The sequence below is a fragment of the Lynx canadensis genome, chromosome A2, assembly GCF_007474595.2.
Source record: "Lynx canadensis isolate LIC74 chromosome A2, mLynCan4.pri.v2, whole genome shotgun sequence".
Lineage (NCBI taxonomy): Eukaryota > Metazoa > Chordata > Mammalia > Carnivora > Felidae > Lynx > Lynx canadensis.
The window spans coordinates 93,846,088-93,862,931 of NC_044304.2; the positions used below are offsets into that span (position 1 = coordinate 93,846,088).

At 37.2% G+C, this 16,844-nt stretch overlaps 1 protein-coding gene across 3 annotated transcripts in view; it reads left to right on the forward strand.

Moving 5' to 3' along the window:
- The window catches only part of CDK14 (cyclin dependent kinase 14), a 513,369-nt gene that overhangs the window by 172,009 nt on the left and 324,516 nt on the right, over positions 1 to 16,844 (forward strand). For all 3 annotated transcript variants that reach the window (XM_030307919.1, XM_030307920.1, XM_030307921.1), the window contains one exon: positions 8,828 to 8,907. In XM_030307919.1, the coding sequence (XP_030163779.1) occupies positions 8,828 to 8,907 (80 nt within the window). The remainder of the gene's footprint in view (positions 1 to 8,827; positions 8,908 to 16,844) is intronic.

Consider the following 16,844-nt stretch of genomic DNA (forward strand, 5'->3'; position numbering starts at 1 on the left):
CTGCAGAGGCTGGCCCAGGCCCTCTCCATGCTTTGCCTAAGGCTGAGGGGCAGCTGTGCTGAGGGGCAGCCAAAGCAGCAGCCCCCATTCCGCCTGCTTCCTAGGGACTGTCAGGATGGAGTCTCCTCTGCTTGCATCACTGCTCACCATGGGCACTACCCAAGGTATATACTCCCTGATCATCTGCTATCTCTCTGACCTTACCCCCTTTATTTCTCACTATATCTTTTACACTGTCCCTTTCCCCTGTCCTTCGGGATCCTTCTCTGTCTTCTAGATCTAGAGCATCATCCTCTGATCAACAAACATATCCTTTACCTCTTTCTGAAGTTTCCTTAACTTCTGCTTCAACAGAAAACTGGCTGTCTCTTGAGGTTATTACTTCCCTGGAAGTCCTCCAAATGATTCACAAATATTTATGTCTAGTCTCGACTTGTGTGCTGAGATCCAGATCCACAAATACCAGTACTTACTATGTGTCTCCACTGGGGGCGCTCCCAGACTCCTTGGTACTCTGTTTACAATCTCCTCTTCTTTCCTTTCCGTCAATTCTAAATGGTACCTGTGTCCACCCCAGACACTGAAGTCAGAACATTTGGAATCATCCTTTGCACCATTCCCTATGCCCAATGCCATTTATCCTCACAGGTTGTTATTTCTGTCTTCAGAGTATCATTTTCCTTTTTCTAATTCCTCTTATCAATACACTGGTTTTGTGCGGCCACCATCTTTCCCTGAGACCACTGCAACAGCTCCTGACCTCCCTCCCTTGCTCCCACTGTTGTGTTCCTTCAGGCCATTCTCTACACCATAGTGAGTGAGCTGCAGATACTTTGTGTTTGTTTATTCATTTATAATTTAATTATAACATTTCCTTTCTTTGGATTCCCCCAGTGTTTTGGGTGTTTTGTTTGTTTTTATTTTCTTTTTTTTAAGTTTATTTATTTATTTATTTATTTATTTACTTATTTAGAGTAAGAGCGAGTGAGGGGCAGAGAGAGAGAGAGAGAGAGAGAGAGAGAGAGAATTCCAAGCAGGCTCTGCACTGTCAGCACAGAGCCTGATGCGGGGCTTGATCTCACAAACCACAAGATCATTACCTGAGCAGAAATTGAGTCAGACGCTTAACCAACTGAACCACCGAGGCACCTCTCTTTTTTGTTTCTGTTTTTTAAACCAATCTTTTCTGTGGCTCTTAAGGACCTCCCTAATCTTGCGCTTCTATTCCTCTTTCCAAGTGCCTCCTTAACCAGCTCCTGTCACTCTTTCCTTCTTATATTTTTGTTTAACACTCCCTGTTCTCTGCCTCTGAGCTTTTGTACAGTCGTTCCATCTCTTTTAGTCTTTTGGTTCCTCTCTTATTGCTTTTACCCTTCGGATTTATTTGTTGAAGAGACAGGTTCATTTTTCCTTTATTCTTTTTCCTTTATCCTATATTCTAAATTTTTCTGTTGTGTCCCAATGGTATCATTTAACTTGTTACATTATCTCCTTAAAATAAGTAGTTAGATTGAGATTCGGTCACATTCAGGGGGGATCTGTTCCATGGCGGGAATGAGTGTTTCCATCAGGAGGTGTATGATATCTGGTAGCCTCTTTTTATGTTTTTAGCAACCATTAATAGTCCATTAAGTAAGTATGGTTAAGAATGGTGTTATTTAAGGGGATCCTGGGTGGCTCAGTTGGTTAAAAGTGTCTGATTCTTGATTTTGGTTCAGGTCATGATCTCACAGTTCATGGGTTCAAGCCCTGCATCAGGCTCTGCACTGACAGTGTGAAGCCTGCTTGGGTTTCTCTCTTTCCCTCTCTGCTTCTCCTCCCTGCTCTCTCAAAATAAATAAACTTAAAAAAAAAAGAATTGTGTTATTCAAATTCTATCATTCTTCATTTGTTATATGCAGTGCATCTATAAAAAGAAACTTCCACATATCAACTACCTGGTTAGATTGAAGGACACCGTATATGAAAAGGGAAGGCAAATGCTTGATATCTTTTCTTCAACAGTTTTGAAACTATGATATGGTTGTGTAGTGCCCTCCAAATAAGACTCCTGTGGTTATTTTTTTTTTGTCTCATTATTAACTTACTTATTTAAATATATTTCATAACATTCAGTCACAGATAATAGTTGATTAAATTGTTCCATCTTCGATGGGTGAGACCCTCCTCCTTCTCTTTGACACTTAATGTCTGTCTCCTTGGTAAGACCTAAGTGCAGGGATCATGTCTGTGTTGTTCATCCTTTATCCTAAGCACAGAATCATTGTTGAGTTAGGGGCAGGATATTAAAACTTAATTAAGTTTTAATTAATTACATCAATTAATTTTATGGAAGAACATTTAGTTTAGTTTTTGAGGATTCAGAACTTGAATCAGAGAGAGAAAGTTACAGGAAGCAAATTTTGGCTGAACGTAAGAACTAAAAAATTTGGGGTGTTTTAGGGGAGGTGTGTTCCATCAAGTCTTTTGAGGGGCTGCTTTGTTCTAGGGAGTGAGGACAAGGAGAGACAGTCAGATCAGGGAAGATCTTTTTGCTTGGGAGCCTGAATGATCATTCAGGTCACTTCTGCCTGCAAGGTAATGACTCTCAAATCCTTTGTTGACATATTTTATTTTTGGAAAGGTGCAGAGTTGGCTGGCTTAAAATTGTTGAAATGTAATTATTCTGTTTTCTCCCGTGAACAATATATGTCACTCTAAATTTGATTCAAAGTATCATGAGTTCGTATATTTGATGAAACATTGCTAATGATGAATTATGCTTTAGTAGCAATCATTCTTTTATAAAAGGTTATAATTATTGCTTGAACAGACCCTTTTCTTATTGCATTAAGTCCTCAGACGTTTTGCATCGTTGGTCTCATTCTAATAAATAGCCATTATACTATACTCTTTTTCATCTTTGGATTTTATTAGAAAAAGAAATTAATTTTATTTATTTATTTATTAAAAAAATTTTTTTAATGTTTATTTCTGAGACAGAGAGAAACAGAGCATGAGTGGGGCAGGGGCAGAGAGAGAATGGGAGACACAGAATCAGAAGCAGGCTCCAGGCTCTGAGCTGTCAGCACAGAGCCGACGTCGGGCTCAAACTCACAAACCATGAGATCATGACCTGAGCCAAAGTCAGTAGCTCAACTGACTGAGCCACCCAGGCGCCCCAAGAAAAAGAAATTAATTTAATAGAAATAGCATTAGTCTTCCTCTTCTCTGTCTATTATTTTTATGAAGATTAGGATGAAGTGTAATTCCTGGCAACTTACCTTGAAATTCTAATTTATTTTTCCATAGCAAAACATAGTAAATAGCACTTTTAGGATGTTGCAGAATTGTAAAGATTTAATACTATTGAGATGATTTCTCATTTTCCCCTGAATAAAAATTGAATTTAGGTGGAGATAGCAAGACAAGTATTTAGTTAAATTGTAAATTTTTGAAGTATAAATGTAGTACAATATAGTCAGCACTTTAATCAGTGTCTTAAGAGGGAATTAATAAAAGAAGCCCTATTAATAGTATCTTTAAGGGGCGCCTGGGTGGCGCAGTCGGTTAAGCGTCCGACTTCAGCCAGGTCACGATCTCGCGGTCCGGGAGTTCGAGCCCCGCGTCGGGCTCTGGGCTGATGGCTCAGAGCCTGGAGCCTGTTTCCGACTCTGTGTCTCCCTCTCTCTCTGCCCCTCCCCCGTTCATGCTCTGTCTCTCTCTGTCCCAAAAATAAATAAACGTTGAAAAAAAATTAAAAAAAAAATAGTATCTTTAAAATGTTTTTAATGACTTTGCTGAAAATTTATAAATTCAGCCCAATATATTGTCCTTGATACACTCTAGCTTGCCACTGTCACTTCCTGAGTAGTATCCACATTGCCTTCTGTTGCTTCTAGATGAATACAGTAAGGAAGCAAGCATTGTATCTGTCTGTACTTGGTATTATTTCCTCGCAGTTTCTCTTGAGACAAAGTCATAATAGAAGAGAGGCAGAATATATTAAATTTTCCAGAGTACATTAAATTTCTTTTAGGTATATTGCCTTAATTTCCTTTGTATCATCTAGACATAATTTCTTAAGGTGCTAGCACATGGACACTCTTTTCAAAGATGACCTATGTTAAACAACAGCAGTGACAGAGGACATCCCTGTCATGATCCTGATCTCAGGGAAAAAGCTCTCAGTTTTTTCCCCATTGAGGATGATGTTAGCTGTGGGCTTTTCATAAATGGCTTTTATGATCTTTAAGTATGTTCCTTCTATCCCGACTTTCTCAAGGATTTTTATTAAGAAAGGATGCTGAATTTTGTCAAAGGCCTTTTCTGCATCAATTGACAGGATCATATGGTTCTTATCTTTTCTTTTATTAACGTGATGTATCACATTGATTGATTTGCGAATGTTGAACCAGCCCTGTGTCGCTCCTCATCAGGGAAATACAAATCAAAACCACACTCAGATATCACCTCACTCCAGTCAGAGTGGCCAAAATGAACAAATCAGGAGACTATAGATGCTGGAGAGGATGTGGAGAAACGGGAACCCTCTTGCACTATTGGTGGGAATGCAAACTGGTACAGCCACTCTGGAAAACAGTGTGGAGGTCCTCAGAAAATTAAAAATAGACCTACCCTATGACCCAGCAGTAGCACTGCTAGGAATTTACCCAAGGGATACAGGAGTACTGATGCATAGGGGCACTTGTACCCCAATGTTCATAGCAGCACTCTCAACAATAGCCAAACTATGGAAAGAGCCTAAATGTCCATCAGCAGATGAATGGATAAAAAAATTGTGGTTTATATACACAATGGAGTACTACGTGGCAATGAGAAAGAATGAAATATGGCCCTTTGTAGCCACGGGGATGGAACTGGAGAGTGTTGTGCTAAGTGAAATAAGCCATACCGAGAAAGACAGATACCATATGGTTTCACTCTTATGTGGATCCTGAGAAACTTAACAGAAACCCATGGAGGAGGGGAAGGAAAAAAAAAAGGAGAGAGGTTAGAGTGGGAGAGAGCCAAAGCATAAGAAACTGCCTTCTATTCATTAGCTTTTGATTTAATTAATGAGACTTATTAAAGAGGAATCTTCAGTGTTTTCCTGTAAACAGCCTTAATTTATTGATTCATTTAGAGTTGTAATTATTCTACAGAACTGAAATCAATGTTTGAAGAATATGTTTTGAATCTTTAATAAAATAGTTTAAACTACACAAGGTAGTTACTAGATACAAACGTGTTCTTTTCTACGTTATTATTCGATGTTATTTACATAGAATAACAAGTATCTTCTTTTGATATCTTTAAAAAATGACATTTTGTTAGAGTTAGTAACTTGGAATTTCAAGTATTTTAGTCTATATGCTAAAGGCTAAAAAAATGCATCAAAGTTAAACATTAGAAAGTTAGTAATGTTATTTTTCCCCCAAAGGTGGAGCCAGTGACTTAATGTTTTTACTAGGCTTTAGAACTGAGGGATTCAGTAGTTGGTGAATGTCCAGACAGGTAGAGAAAAACTAATTAAGAACAGAGAAGTCACAGTGATGCTAAGGTTAAAGAGCAATTTGATAATCAATGTGATTCCTAATGGGAGACCAGTAAAGCAGCTGAAGAAAAGGGAGATACTTGGTGAGTAGTCCAGGCTCAGATTATTTAAGGGTAGTGGGGTTTTGAAACACGGCTGTTGGGTGCAAAGGGATTAACTACCAAAGCACTCTATAAACTAAAACTTTGGGGAAATGAAAACTTATCATATCCACATGCATCAAAATCAAAGAGACTACACGTTTAATTTGAAAAAAAGAAAATAAATACTTAAACCAGACATGAAAGAAGACACTGAAAACTTTATTGAATTTTGGGATTTCTGAAACTTTTGAAAACAATAATTATTATACTTTATTCTTGAGTTACCTTTCAGGTATAAGAAAGGAATTATCAGTATATTGACATTAGTAATATTCATTCATTCAATAAAAGTTTTTGAGAGTGTACTCTGTACCAAGCAGTTTTAGACACTGGACACATAACAGTTAACAAAACAGAAAAATGTTACTTCATGCCTGGAGTTAAGAGTCTACTATAAAATTTCAGGAAATTTTTAGTGTTATGTGATGTAATACATAAAACTCAGTGTTTTTAACTGTTATGATTATCATAACTATAAGAAATTAGTGCATGGATTTTCAATTCATAGAGAATTATGCTTTAGAATCCGAATTCCATCAACCTGGATCTTGTATTTTTATGCAGTTATTATAGTAATAGGTTCAAAATCTTTTTCACCACAAAAATAATGCACGTTAGTCTATGAAATTATTTAAAGGTGTTCTGTCTCTAGTTGCATTTAAAGAATAAATATTGGTTCAGTTGAAGGTTTATCTCGTTTCAGTGTATCATAGGGAAATGAATTATCGTTTCATGATCTGAGAGTGTGTTAAGTATATAATCTTTAAAAACATGAATTCCCTGTATTCTAGAATTCAGTTCATGGTGCATATAAGTTAACGATCTCAGGGGAAATAGAAAAGCTTTGTGGGAAGAAGGTTGTGTGTGTTTTTTTATGGGTGAGGGGAAAATATCTGTAAATGAGGGGAAAGTTCCAAGCAGTTCCCGGAATCAGTTTCTGCCTCCCCTGGGGAGCCAGTGATGAGCTCAACTGGGCTGAGAAAAATCTGTGCAGATGTCAGCACTGACTGCATCCCAGCCTCCAGCCCCGCCAAAGCCCCCCCCCCCCCCTTAGTCATAAAGGACAAAGTGAGAGCTCAAGGTCCAGTCTCCAGTTGAACTCCATGTGCGTAGCAATTTTTGGCCTGCACCTGGGTACCTGGAGTGCAGTCAGGATTGGAGAAATCAAGGTAATGTACAAAGAGAGAAGAGATGCAGAGCAGAAAAGCAGTTGGCCTGTCATCCCAGATGAAAGACGAGAGAAAATAAACACAACTCTTAACCTTGAGAAGATGGCACACTGTGGAACTTTATAATCAGATCTCCTTATCCCATGACTGTAGCCAATAATGTATTCCAATAATCAGTGCGACAAGGAATGCCACTAAGATGGCTGGGCTGTGATGAATTCCTTGGACTTTTCAAGTTGTGTCTGTAGCAGTTTTGTTTTTTTTTGTTTTTTTTTTTTTGTTTTTTTTTTTTTTGAGCAAAAAAAGACCAATTGGATACAGTTCTTAAAAAGGAGACATTCACATTCCTTATTTTAGACTTAGGCACTGGATTCTCTGGACCACATGAGTTCTTGTTTGCTGGTTTCATAAGCTCTGAAGACTTTTTGTTGCAGTTTAAACTGCAATGAGAAACCATTTTTATCTATCAGATTGACAGAGTCAGTGGTTGGTAGCATAGTACAAGTGAAGGGGTAACAGGCGTGCCTATCATTTGCCATTGGAAGTGTAAATTGATAGAGCCTCCACATAGGATAATTTCCCAATATTCATCAGAATTAGAATTTAGATATGCACCTACATTTTGATCTTGCAGTTCCACTTTTAGGAATTTATCTTACAGATATATTTTTACATGGGTGAAATTACATGTCCAAGAATATTTATTGCCATCATTGTTTTAGTAGCAAAAATTGGGAATATGTTAAATGACCATCTGTGGAAGACTGGGATAAATAAAGTGTACTATATTTATACAAAGGAGTACTCTGTGGTCTTTCAAAAGCGGAAGAAGATTTTCTCTATGAATTTATAAGGCAGTCCCCAAATTTATTAAAAACAATGTACACTATATTCTATATGGCATTCTGCCGTGTGTGTGTGTGTGTGTGTGTGTGTGTGTTTGTGTGCATGTGTGTGTGTGTGTGTGTCTGTGTGTATAAATGAACAACAGTAACTGGTAACCTCATGCTGGGAGCTGGATGACTGAAGGAGCATGTAGCAGGGAGATTTTCCTTTCATCAAATGCCTTCTTGGATCTTTTACACTTTTAATGTGTGCTTGTTTTCCCTATTCTTAACCGCGTATGCTGCTAGGTCTAATAAAGTAGAAAGTAGAGCATTCAACTAGAAGACCAGTATAGATAGTCATGCTTTTGTTAACAGAATTTACTAGATAAAAAAGTTATCTGCCTAGCGCACTCTTACTTTTAATTAGAGCCACTACATATTTAGAATGCGTCTGGAAGAACCATCTGCTTTGAATAAGTCTTGTGTAATCTTATAATAGTAAAATATTCATAACTTTTATTTTGATGATATACTGTATGTATCACAAGACACAATCAGACCAAATATAATTTTAGGAGGCTCTAGTAAAAAAAAAAAATGAGAAAGGGAGGAATGGGTGATATGGAGAGAGAGAAAGAACAGGGAAAAGGGAAGAGGGAAATGAGGAGAGAAGGCTGAGTGTGGAGTTTCAGACCTTGGGATTGAATGACCTCAGTTTAAGACTGAAGATGAAGACATTTCAGCCTAGGAAACAAAGGAGCAATTGGAAAAACTACGGGAGAGAGTTATTTTGACTCCTTGATTTCTAATTAATCTGAGAATAATTGATCAAGTGTGATGATTTTGATAAGCACTAGTTTCATTCTGGAGGAAACATAAAGTGAATTACAGAAAACCGGTTAAATCTTGGACGAGGCAAGTGAATATTTTAAATGTGAATGTTTAAAATGTGAATATTTAAAATGTGAATATTTATGATGATGATATAAAATTCCCAGCCTTACTGAAATTAACCTTGTTGTGGTGGAATAATTGAGTCATTGACATTTTCAGTGCAAAAATGCATAAAATATAAATTGTAAGGAAATTAGAGCCATAACGGGAACATATTTTCACGGATTCGCTTCTCATCTTTTCTTTTGTTTCTGCCAGAGTAAATGGGAAGTTGGTAGCCCTGAAGGTGATCAGGCTGCAAGAAGAAGAAGGTACACCTTTTACAGCTATCAGGGAAGGTAGGCATTTTCTCTTTATCTTTTGAGTTTGCTTGATGCTTATGGCTGTTTAAATATTACTCACTTCTGGATATGCTGAGTTTGTAAATTATATGGTTAGATATACATTGGAATGTATAAACTGAAATTTAAAAATCAGTACCTCCTGCAATCGTATCAAGTCATGTTCAATAAAATAAGACAATCCTCCCATATACTCAGATGAGGGGAAAAAACCTCCTGCTGTGTATTGATGGTGAGACTATAACTGAGGAATTTTATATGCTTGGTTTTGTTTGCAGTGTTTCTAAACTACACATTGATTAATCTAGCATTACATTATACTCATGACTTTTATGAAAAGTGCTTACAAATGATGGGTTCATGCTATCTTATTAGTCATTTGTATTTTTTCTCTTTTGATTTCTTTGTTCCTGTCCTTTATTATATTTTCTATTGGTTTTTCTTATTGATTTATAGATACTCTTTATATATTAGCATCATATATCTTGTAATATTTTCTTTCATTCTGTCATTTTTCTAAAAATTCCATTTATTATATAATTTGTTTCATATATATTTTTAATTTTTATGAAATAAAATTGCTTTATATTTTGCTCCATTTGCACATAGTTTCTCTACTCTCAAGAGAATAAAATATCTTTTTATTAGTGGGAACTTTTCAGTTCAGTTTCAGAACTTTTGGTATTAACAGCTTTACCCCCACTATGCTTTTAAAAAATTTTAATTCCAGCATACTTAACATTGTTTTATATTAGTTTCAGATGTACTATATAGTGATTCAACAATTCTATGCATTACTCAGTGCTCCTCATGATAAGCATATTCTTAATCCTCTTCCTTCACCTATTTCACCCATCCCCCCACTGATCTCCTCTCTGGTAGCCATCAGTTTGTTCTGTATAGTTAAGAGTCTGTTTTTTGGGTTGTTTTGTTTCTCTTTGTTCATTTTTTTCTTAAATTCCAAATATAAGTGAAATCATATGGTATTTGTCTTTCTCTGACTTATTTCACTTAGCATTATACTACACCTCCATTACATTTTGAAAAGTACAAATTATCTCAAGATAATTTGTCTCAAGTTATCTCAAGTTATCTCAAGAAGACTTTGTTTTATTTTTTGCATTGAAGGAACTGTACCTGGTCCACAAGATAACTATGAGTGACTTATTGCAATAAATAAATTTTTAAATTTATTGTAAATAATTTTTATTTTAAATAAAATACATTTACCACAATAGTATTATTAAGGTATTGTGAATTAAATGTGGTCTGTCACTGATCTGATTTGTTTCTCATAACTCTCCTTATGATTTATGTTTATTTTTGAGAGGCCTCCTTTCTCTTTTTTCACTCTCTTACCTCTCATTCTGCTTTTCATACCACTTGCATTTGGTTTCCATCATTCCTACTTAACTGAAAATGTTCTTGTAAAGCTCATTAATGACCTTCTGTTGCAAAATCAAACAGACATTTCTCTGATTTTATCCAACATTTTAGCAGATCCTACATGATTAATACATTCTCTTCTGTGAAAACAGATTTTCCAAATAGGGAGCTTTCTCTCTTTCACTTGTGCTAGCTCCTTCTCCAAATATTAGGGTGTTTTAGAACAGGAAAGTGGCCTTCTTTTCTCTAATCGACACTCTTTCTCCATATGGTTTTATTTGCTTCATGAGTTTAAATAGCAACTATAAGCTAATGTCTTATACATGCCTCTCTTTAGCTATGACCCTGTCTCTGTCTCTATTTCCGTCTGCCTACCTGACATTTATGCTTGAACCCAGTAATATATGAGAATGATAATATATCACTACCACGTAAGTCTATTCCAGGAATGCAAAGCTGGTTCAACCTTTAGAAATCAATCATTGGATAACAGTCATCCCAAAGTTAACATATCCAAATGGAACTCCTGGACCTCCACCATAACTCAAGCCATTTTTCTCTCCATATTATTAATGGCACCACCCAGTGAGCCTCCTCCACAGATCTAGTCCAAGAATGAGTCCTCTAAGTTACTTCTCTAAAAGATAACCTCAAATCTGTCTACTTTTTCTTTTTTTTAAGTTTGTTTATTTATTTTGAGAGAGAAAGACTAGGGGAGGGACAAAGAGAGGGAAAGACAGAATCCCAAGCATGTTCCATGCTGTCAGCAAGGAGCCTGATCCAGTACTTGAACTCATGAACCATGAGATCATGACCTGAGCCAAGATCAAGAGTCAGACGCTTAACCACCTGAACCACCTAGGCACCACTACTTTCTCTTTTTTACTGCTACCCCCAGTCCTGGGTATCATCAGTTCTAGTTTGGACCTCTGCAGTAGCTTCTTAATTGTGCTCTACACTTACCCTCTTACCTTCCTACTATCTCTTCTCTACCCTGTAACCAGTATAATCTTTTCAAAAACTGAAATCCTATTAATGTTGTCACTCCTTATTTAAAAACCTCAGTTTTAAACACTGTATGACCCATTTTTTCCCTCAAGCTTGCCACAAGATTTCCTATGTCAGGGAACATGCTGTTCCCTGTGGTTGGAATGCTCTTCCCTGGCTCTTCTCATATGTCATGTGTCTTATGTAATGTCCTCTTTTCAGAGAAATTTCCTTTGGCCATCCTGTCTAAAATGGCAGTTGACCTTCATCTTCCCCTTCTTTACTCACCATGTCAGCATGTATTTATTTTCTTTATAGTTCTTATGGAATATGAAATTAATTATTTTCACTCCTTTCTGCTAGTATATAATATTCATAAAATCAGGGACCCTGTCTGATTGCTCACTGCTGTATCCTCAACATCTAGCATGGTAATCTTTGCGTTTATTGTGTGACTTGAGGAAAATCATTAAACTAGAGTCTACAAATATGACTGAGTGTTAAACATAGTCTCTGCCCTCAAGGTATCTGCCTTCCAGTTGGGAGGCAGAGCATATAGATAATATATAAGTAGAGAAATAATATGATGTGGGATATCAATGCCAAATCATTTTTGAAAGATTATAAGTCCTAAAGAAATTCCTCCATTAGTCAAGTGAGGTAAGGTGTCAGATAGGTCTTGAACTAGGCATAAGAGAGATAAACAGTGAAGAGTAGATTTAGAAGTTGCAATCCAGGGGCGCCTGGGTGGCGCAGTCGGTTGGGCGTCCGACTTCAGCCAGGTCACGATCTCGCGGTCCGTGTGTTCGAGCCCCGTGTCAGGCTCTGGGCTGATGGCTCAGAGCCTGGAGCCTGTTTCCGATTCTGTGTCTCCCTCTCTCTCTGCCCCTCCCCCGTTCATGCTCTGTCTCTCTCTGTCCCAAAAATAAATAAACGTTGAAAAAAAAAATTAAAAAAAAAAAAAAAAAGAAGTTGCAATCCAGACAGGTATAGAAAGGGAACTGACACCAGAATGCTCAATGCCTTTGCCAAATGCAGTGAATAGAAATAGTTAGGCCAAGAGTTCTCATTTGGGGGGTTGGAATGGTTGTTGTTCCATAGGGGCTGTTTTTGTCATCACAGTAATTGGATAGTGCATCTGGCATTAGGAGCTGGGCATTCTACAATATATAGGCATGCTAATACAGAGATAGGCATAGTGCAGTCTGAGGCCCGCTGCCAGTTTTTGTAAATAAAGTTTTATTTGAACACAGCATTCCCATTTATGTACTGTCTCCATCTACTTTCTTAGAGTCAAGTGGTTTGTAACAGCGTATAGTTCACAAAACCTAAAGCATATACTGTCTGGCTCTCTACAGAGTTTATCAGCCTCTGCTTTAATACAGTGAACTGTTGTCCCAAGTCTCATTTACCCTTTTAAATGTCCTACCGAGCATTCATGCAGGTGAAAACTTGTTTATATATGTCTAAGACTATAACCCAACTATTTCACGTGTAAACACAAACTATGTTCTGCATACATTTAATATGTACCAAAATTGCAGGAATATAACTACAGTGTAAATCAAAGGAAAATGCTACTTTGCTTTGTTTAAAACTATATTCAAATTTATTCACCATTTTGAAAAATTATGTAACTAATGACAGTACTGCTTATGTTATTTAAGTCACTAATACCACACTCTTGATCAGCCTGCATTTGTATTGTTTGTGTTCCCGCTGATTCTATATATAGATGTGAGCACCGTCCTTCATTATGTTTTATAATATAGTCATGCCTGACTATTTATATATTTAAATACATTATTATAAATTAGTTTTTATTTCTCTTTTTGCATTCTAGTTACAAATAGGATATATCAATATGTATATTAGAAATTCTATGTATAAATATTAAAATCATGTGTGTGTGCAGGTCCTGGTATCTATGAATCTCATTTCCTAGTTGTAAAGGCATCTTTATAAAATATTTGTTGTATAAAAAGAGTGCTAGGTCTACCTGAGATGAGCAATGGTTCCAATCGACCTCTGGAGGGAGGCAAGGTGAAGTACTATTTAACTATGGTAGACCTTGAGTGTTAGGGAGTAGTAAAGGGGCAAAGAGATGCTGGGCCAAGAAAGTAGCAGGAGCAAAATGAAACTCGCAGCCGTCATGCTCCCTAACAAATAGGGCACACACTAGAATTTACGAATCTGCATTTGCTGTTGGTGCCACCCTAGGTATCCCCAGATAAGCTTGGGGACTGGCCCTGGGAAGCTGTTTTATTATAGAATGCAAGAGGCTCTGTAGCTAGGACCTTGTTTTGTGGATTAGAGAGCCTCTGAAGCCTTTTGAGCTGAGTGTATTAGGAAGATAAATCTGATATTAGGATATGGTATAGATTAGATGAGGAGGAGCCTGACGCTGATAAATCAGCCATTCAAAGTTGTGCAGATTTGAAACTATGAGGATCTGGATTTATTAGAAAGTGGTGACAAAAAAATGATTTGTAGAGAAAGAAATGCCAGAGCAAGGTGAATTATAGGTTATAGATTATTTGAGAGGGAAACATAAATGGTTTTGAGTTTGAATAAAAAAAAAAAAAAAAAAAAAAAAAAAAAGAGGTTCCAGAGAGAGAAATAGTTAGTGTTGCTTTTAACACTTTACAGTTTGAAAGGGCTGTTATCTAATGTAATCTTCACATTAGCCCGTTGAAGCGTTTTTGGATAGGGTTTATACTCTTCATAGAATCTGTAATATAAATATGGAAGTGAGGCTTAGAGAGGTTAGATGACTTTGTCCAAAGAGTTGGATCTTGTCCCTAGACTTTCTCAGATTCCGAAATGGTGTCCTATTAACTCTGTTGGGTAATGGATTTGGGTTTTAGACATTCTGAGTTCATGAGATGTCTATATGAAAATGTCTTCTTGGTGATGTGGGAGCATAGCTCATGAGAGTTCAGCATAAACAGTATATATTTAACATGGTCCTTAGCACATTGAATAAGTATGAGATTTCTGTGGGAGAGGATTTTGAGTGAAAACGGTGAGTTAAGTTGGAAGGGAGTGTAGTGAGGTGGAAAGCCCCATTGAGAGTAAGGTCTGGAAGTCTGAGTTTCATTCTGGCTCTGTTTTTCATCACCTACCAGACAATATGGGACAAGTCACCTGTATTAGCTTTCTAGGACTCCTGTAACAAAGTGCCACAGGCTGAGTTGCTTAAACAACAAAAATTTATTATATCATAGTTCTGAGGGCTAGAAGTCTGAGGTCAAGGTATCCAGCTCCTCCCTCAGAAAGCCATGAGGGAAGGATGTGTTTCAAGACTTTCTCCTTGGCTTATAGATGGCCGTCTTCTCTCTGTGTGTTCACATCATCTTCCCTCTGTACCTGTGTTCAGTTTCTTTTTCTCATAAGGACACCAGTCATACTGGATTAGTGCCCACTCTCATTATCTCACTTTAACTTATTACCTCTGAAAACCCCCTCTATTCAAGTACAGTCACATTCTGAGGTTCTGGGTTAGGACTTCAACATATGAATTTTGGGGACACAATTCCATCTGTAACACCATGTAATGGCTTTAGGCCTCAGTAACCCTGGTTGTGGAATACGGGAGTTGGTTTGTGCCATTTAGTACGAACCATTTCCCTCTATGTTATGGTTTTGATTTCCCAAACTCAGAGTTTTGAATACCATAGAAATCAAGGAATGCCACAAGAATTGTCGAGGCCTGGAGGAACAGATCACAAAACGACATTGTGTTTTCCATTGAGTAAAATATTTTGCAGTTGCCTAATACAATCTGATTTCTTGATGATGTTTAATGGAGATGATCCTATAGTAAGAAAAAGTAAATGCTCAGTCAGTTTTGGTGATTTTCTCCCCTTTTACCTTCTCATTCCACCTTTCATAGTCTTATTTTTCTTATTATTTCTGCTATGTGTGTGTGGAAGCAAAAAGTAGTACCATTGCTCCTTTTTTTTTTTTTTTTTTTTTTTTTCTTGAGTAGGCTTCACACCCCATGCGGGTGTCCAGTGCGGGGCTTGAACTCACCACCCTGAGATCAAGACCTGAGCTGAGATCAAGAGTCGGACACTTAACAGTGTGAGCCACCCAGGTGCCCCACCATTGCTCCCCTTTGCTATTAATAATTCACGCACAATAACTCCTCTGTGTATCTGGTGGCAGACCTTGAAAGATTTAGGATGACGGTGAGTGATGTCTGGGACATGTTCATGTTTACATCTTTACATTGATGAGTGTGTGGCATGGCTTGTTCAATTGAGATGAAGCACTTTAATTTGAGTTTGCCTCTTTTCTGCTGTTTTGGTCCATTTCCTCACTCACAAAATGTCAACAGCAGGGAGATTTCAAAGTAGGAAAGCAGTATGCCCAGAAAAGTAGTCTTCAAGTGGCTGCTTGCCACGTATAAGCTTACCTGGGAATTTAGATTTTAACACATAATTTTCACCTAAAGTAGAAGTACTTGTCAGCAACTCTAATCTTACCTGGATTTATGTCCAAAGGTGGACTTTGAATTTTATCTCAGAGCTAGAGGGCTTACTGGCTTAATTTGGGTTCAGGTGCTTTAAGACTCATTCTATTTTCAATGGCAGCTAAGAAGAATTAAGCAGCAGTACGATGGCTGGTTTTTCTCTTTCTTATTTTTATATGATATCATTGTGGTTTTGATGGTATTGATAGAGTCAGGAGATACTAGGATATCTGAGATACTGGGATGGTTTGAAAGCGAGTAGATAAGTCTCTTAGGATATCCCATCTTTAGAAACAACTTCAGAATGTCTGTATTCTTACTCTGTGATATTATATTCTAGATGTTCAACAGTTGTTGTTTTTTTTTTGTCTTAGATTTGCCCAGAGAAAGAATGGAAGTAAGGGAACCAAGTATCATCTTTTGTGAATTTTTGAATATCTAATAGTTTCCTTTGCCAAGAACTATGTTAAAGAGAAATCTAGATATTCTAAAAGAACAAAAATTAAAATACTAACAGTATCAATGGACAATATTTAGTATGTGCTTATGTACTATACATATACAGCTAGGGCCTTGTCCCATTTAATCCCCATGAAACCCTCTAAGGTGTGCATTTTCATTATTTCTAATTTTTAAGTTAATTTTTTAAAGTAATCTCTAGATCCAATATGGGGCTCGAACTCACAATCCCGAGATCAAGAGTTGCATGCTCTTCCAACTGAACCAGCCAGGCACCCCTCATTATTTCCATTTTAAAGTGAGAGCCATGGAGACATTAAGTCACTTGCCCAAGGTCACAGCTAGTGTGTGGTAAAACTAAAAGTTCAACCTGGACAGTCGCACTTGAGTCCACACTCAAACATACACTCTAAAACAGAGATTTTAAGTAGAAAATTTGAATTCATGCTTCATTTTTGTTTCATGCAGAGGGTTGCCTTATTGCCATTAAATTAAGGTAAACAAAAGTCTTTTGGGGGGATGTAGTGAAAAAGCTTTTTTATAAAAGCAAAAGCACACTATTCATTAACAATAGGGGAGCAACCTCCATGTAGAACAGGGGAAGGTCAACAACAGGAGAGGAGAA